Source organism: Hipposideros armiger, unplaced genomic scaffold, assembly GCF_001890085.2.
Source record: "Hipposideros armiger isolate ML-2016 unplaced genomic scaffold, ASM189008v1 scaffold_107, whole genome shotgun sequence".
In the NCBI taxonomy this organism is placed as follows: domain Eukaryota; kingdom Metazoa; phylum Chordata; class Mammalia; order Chiroptera; family Hipposideridae; genus Hipposideros; species Hipposideros armiger.
The window spans coordinates 2,593,521-2,598,883 of NW_017731457.1; the positions used below are offsets into that span (position 1 = coordinate 2,593,521).

General features: G+C 49.1%; 2 protein-coding genes across 2 annotated transcripts in view; one reads left to right on the top strand and one right to left on the bottom strand.

Annotated features, from left to right (window-relative positions):
• The window catches only part of STYXL1 (serine/threonine/tyrosine interacting like 1), a 54,029-nt gene extending 52,240 nt beyond the window's left edge, over positions 1-1,789 (bottom strand). Inside the window, exons 1-2 of the mRNA XM_019646835.1 lie at positions 1,712-1,789; positions 1,437-1,452 (exon numbers count right to left, since the gene is read on the bottom strand). Coding sequence (XP_019502380.1) covers positions 1,437-1,452; positions 1,712-1,789 — 94 coding nt within the window. The remainder of the gene's footprint in view (positions 1-1,436; positions 1,453-1,711) is intronic.
• Positions 1,659-5,363, top strand: part of MDH2 (malate dehydrogenase 2) — a 24,950-nt gene continuing 21,245 nt past the window's right edge. Inside the window, exon 1 of the mRNA XM_019646859.1 lies at positions 1,659-1,853. Within this exon, the coding sequence (XP_019502404.1) occupies positions 1,788-1,853 (66 nt within the window). The 5' untranslated portion in view covers positions 1,659-1,787. The remainder of the gene's footprint in view (positions 1,854-5,363) is intronic.

The window sequence follows — 5,363 nt, forward strand, 5'->3', positions numbered from 1 at the left end:
AAAAAAAAAAAAAAAAAAAGGTCATGGTCACTGTTTGGTAGTCTGCTGCCAGGCTGATCCACTATAGCTTTCTGAATCCTGGCGAAACCATTATATCTGAGAAGTATACTCAGCAAGTCGATGAGATACACCGAGAACTGCAACGCCTGCAGCTGGCATTGGTCAACAGAAAGGGCCCAATTCTTCAAGACAACGCCCGACCGCATGTCGTCGCACAACCAACGCTTCAAAAGTTGAATGATTTGGGCTACGAAGTTTTGCCTCATCCACCATATTCACCTGACCTGTCGCCAACCGACTACCACTTCTTCAAGCATTTCGACAACTTTTTGCAGGGAAAACACTTCCACAAGCAGCAGGATGCAGAAAATGCTTTCCAAGAGTTCCTCGAATCCCAAAGCACTGATTTTTATGCTACAGGAATAAACAAACTTGTTTCTAGTTGGCATAAATGTGTTGATTGTAATGGCTCCTATTTTGATTAATAAAGATGTATTTGAACCTAGCTATGATTTAAAATTCACAGTCCAAAAACACAATTACTTTTGCACCTAATAGTTCGCCAAGTCACCATGCACGCCCTTGCTTTAGCGCTCATGCTGTTCTTTTCACCCTAGCTTTCCTAACCACTGTTTCCAAACAGGCTTAGTCAAGGATCTTCCCCCACCCCCCACCCTCCACCGGTTTTGTGCATTCCAATCTCTAGATGACAACCTGCGGCACATCTATCTGCCCCACTTGACTGAACTTTTTGAGGGCAAGGATTCTCTATATACCCAAAAAATGGGGGGTGGGGTGGTAGCTTAAATTTAATTTATAAATTTAAATTATGAACTCCTTTCGAGCAGGAACCATATCGTCACTTTGTCTGAGTAAACTGAATAAAACCCCTTAACCTCAGTCAGTTTCTTCGTCCTAAAGCAGAAATAAAGTAGCCGTGTTCACAGCAGTGCTGGGCAGACCTGAGGGGTAGGGACTGGGTGACCACACTGGTTACCTAGATCTGTTTCCTCCTGTTAACACAGGACTGCTGTCCTGTAAAGCTCGTAGAACACTGCCCAGAGCTATCAGTGCTCGGTGTCAGCCATGTTCAGTAGCGATGTCTCTAAAACTTTAAACCTTAACGGAAGGTCTTGTGCACCTCGAGGGACCACGGCACAAGCGGATGGGCCGTAGGTGTGTGTGTGAGCAGGCGGGTGCTAGGGAGTGATGGATTAAAGAAGCCCGCATCCTCCCACCCTACCCCCGGAGCTCTCAACCTCTCCTCCTCCTCCCCACTTTCCTTTCCAAGGCTTTCCAGAGCTCGGAGCCCTCTCTTTCCTCCAGGGGCAGGAGGAGTGCGTTTAGCTGCGGGGGCTTGGACCGCACCCAGTCAGCCGGGACTGCTGCGCGACCTCGGCGGGTCTCCCTGTCAGAGCCTCCGTCTGGGGCCCCACCTGGAAAATGACTCCTCTAAGGCTCTTCCAGGCTAAGTCCGTCCTCTTCCACCTCTCGGGTGTGGACTCTCCCTCCCGCTACGGGCCGCAAGGAATTTGACGCGCGTTAGGACCCAGTCCCAGAATGCGCTCCACCACAGCTAAGAGCGTCCCTCCGCCTTCCTGCGCTACAGCCCGGAAGTGGCCGTGATACCGCGAGACCCGGTAGTGGGGCGGGGCCGGAAGCCGGGCCACTCTTGCTAGGCCGGTCGGAGCAGGGCCAAGAGGTTCTTTGCCGTGTGGAGGTCGTTGGAGTCACTTGTCTGCCGCCCGCTCCTTGGCTTGCCGGTCCGCGCCCCGCCCGCCCCAGCCATGCTCTCCGTCCTCGCCCGGCCTACTGGCGCCGCTCTCCGCCGCAGCTTCAGCACCTCGGCCCAGGTAGGTCCGACGAGGGGCTGACTGCAGGCTAGCACTCCTGGCTCGCGAGCAGCCCCTGACCCGGGAGGCCAGCCTAAACCGCATGGCCGCCGGGTACTGGCCGGCGGCTGGAGCCCCCTGGGCCGGCCCTGATACTCGGCGGAAAGTGCGGGAGAGAAAGCCCGGGAGAGAGAGGGGGGAGGTAGGCCAGCTCCGGAACTGGTGCGGTTCTCCGAGCTCCCCACCTCTTCCCCCCAGGTCCCCCAGAGGGCCTGCTCTCGGCCTGCATTCCGAGGTTGAGAAGCCAGGGTCCTAGGGCTGAAAGTAATTTGTTTTTATGCAACTTTCCATAGTTCTTAGAGTGACTAATCTCCTTCTTGCAGCATCCGTACAAATAATGTGTAATTATTAACTCCATAGTACAGACAGGCATGGTACCGAGAGTAGAGAGCTAGTCCAAGTTTACAATCATTTGGCCAGATGATTAAAATTCAGCTCTCCTGACCATTGTCAATGGCTTTTGGATCACCAGGCCTCCCCTCTAAGAACCTGAAGACTGGGCTTCCTCTTAAGGACCTTTTTAAAAGGATCCTTTATGCTGTAGGTGGACTGGGCCTGCCCCTAGGTGTTGTAACAGTACATTGGTTGGCCTGGGATTACTAAAGCCTAAGCTATTTTTAGCTATTTCTTTTCGGACAGTGCCTCCTGCAAACTGGTGTGTATCAGAATCACCTGAAAGCTAATGAAGACCAGAGGCCCAGGCTCCTTGAAGGAGGGTAGGACCTGAGCCTCTCTGTAGTTTGCCCAGGTGATTCTGACAACCAAAATTAGGGAACCTAGGAGATGCCCACATTGCCACACCCAAAAAGGAGGTGGTTATTAAAAGAGACTCCAAATTTTTTATTTAGCATCTGTCCTTCAGATCACTTTCCTGTGCATTTAATTCACTTGAAAAACAAATATACAAAAAAGTACGTTGAGTATCCATGCTTAAGAAGTGGGCTGGGTGGTGCAGAGGATACCAAGATGAGTGAGAAGTGACACTTGAGATCAGCCCAAAATGAATAAACTTAGGTCAGGTGGAGGTGATGAAGATTGACGCTGAGGAGTGGGGGAAGGGAACTGACCAAAGGTAAGGCAGCGGGATTTGCTGACAGATGATTTGGTAAGGGGTATTGAGAGAAAGAGGAGCATGGAGGACACCAAGGCTTTGGAGTTTGCTGGGAGGAAAAGACTACTGGAAGAGAGCAGGTTTGACCAGGCGGAGGACATCAGGAGCTCAGTTTTAGATATGTTGATTTTAAAATGCTTGTTGCACATTACAGTTAGAGACGTTGAGAAAGCAGTATGTCAGAAAGATGAGCTTGAGTCAAATGGTACATCCACCTAGAGCAGCGGTTCTCAACCTTCCTAATGCNCCACGAGAATCGCAAACAATTAGAATTAGTAAGAGAGCACACCAAGGTTGCTAGATACAATATCAATATAAAAAAATCAATAATAGTCTGTAAAAGTGGAGAAAAAAAGATAACGTTTCAAAAGAGAAAAAGCCTGAGTGAGTAATGCCTCAATGATCCAAGTGTCTCCCAGAACTCACAAATCAACAACAAAGACTAAAGAGATGGATGTGCATACAGGCAATTATTCAGAAAAATCCTGTAAAAAACAGGACAAGCTACAGGAAGATAGAAGCTAAACCCATTCCTGTGAATGATGAAGAACCTGTAGCAAAAAGAAAAAGAAAAAGACGGTAGAAAGCAGATCAAAAAATAGGCAGTACCAAAAGGTGACAGCAAAGTAGAGGAAAATAAAAAGCAAAATACCTGCATGAAACAAACCAGGCTGAACAGAATTCTTATCTCAAAGGACATAAAGAACAAGCCATGACGAGAATGGCAGGAGGAGCAGGGACATGGAACAGGCAGGTCCCACACCCATGTGTGGCGGTTAAGAATCAGGAGGGATATCTCAGCTGTGGAGGACCCCCCCTCCCCGAGGAGCAAGGGGTCTCAGCCACACACTGGCCTCCCCAGCCCAGAGCACCAATTCCAGGAAAAGGAGTCCCCACAACAGCTGGCTGTGAAAGTCAGCAAGGACTCAGTCCAAGTGAGGGCTGCCAAAGAACAAGGCATCTTCTTAAATGGCCTGAGCACAGACTCACTCTCTCACACTTGCCCTAAGCAGGCGGAGGCAGAAGTGCTGGCAGGCACCATTGTTCCTTTGTTGAGTTCTCCCATCCGACAGCCTATAGGTGCAAGTGGTCACCAAACTGAGTCTCCAATCTGGCTAACACAGCTTTCTCCTCACTGTGATTCCGTAAAACCTGCCCCACCCAATTCACACACCCAGCCCAAACCTCTTTCAGAGGCTAATCCACACAAGTAGCTGGCTTAGGCCCACACTGCAGACTTTCCTAACATCTCTCAAAGGTCTACAAACCCCAAACAAGCAGCGGCTGGCTTCAGCATCTCTTGTACCTCTTACTAGGCAGCCCCAAGCCTGGCACTAGTGGCAGCCAGCCTCGGTTCACAGGCACTCCCAGGTGCCTCCAAGCCCAGCACAGGCAGCTACCAACCAGAGATCACTTTGTAGTTCCTACCAGGTGGCCCTGGACCGGACATAGGCAGCAGCTGATTTTGGCCTGTACCACAGCCACTCCCAAGAGGCCCCAGAACCAAAATACCTGGTCGCCAGCTTCAGACCACACCCAAGCACCACCCAACTAGTGTCACAAATGACACATCCAAAGGGTGATTCAGAAGGCACCAGAGCCCTGCTCTGTGGAGGTCAGCCCACACACAACAGTTTGTCCACTATAGTCACGGGCAGTCCTCACAGACAGTTAGCCTGAGGGTCAATCCCACTCACTGATGTGGCAACAGAAAGCAAGGCTCAACTACAGCAGGAGAGCACACACAACCCACACAAGGAACACCCCTGGAACACCCGGCTCAGGTTATCAGGAAGACTGTGCCACTGGGCCCCACAGCATACCTACTACATAAGGTCACTCTACCAAGACTGGGAGATTTAGCAGATCTACCTAATACATAGAAACAAACACAGGGAGGCTGCCAAAATGAGGAGATAAAGAAATGTGTCTCAAATGAAAGAATAGGACAAAACTCCAGAAAAAGAACTAAACAAAATGGATGCAAGCAATCTACCAGACACAAAGTTCAAAACACTGATTATGGTTATAAAGATGCTCAATGAACTTAGAAGAAATATAGACGGTCTCAGTAAGAACTTCAACAAAGAAAGAGGAAACATAAAAAAAAGAACTAGTTAGAAATAAAGAACACGATAACACAAATGAGGAATACATTTGATTAAATCAATAGTAGATTAGGTGAAACAGACGACTGAATCAGTGATTTGGAAGGCAAAGTAGGAGAAAACACCCAATCAAAACAGCAAAAAGAATCATAAAAAATAAGGATAGTTTAAGGGACCTCTGAGATAACATCAAGTCTAACAAAATTCGCATTATAGGGATACCAGAAGGAGAAGAGAGAGAGCAAGGGATTG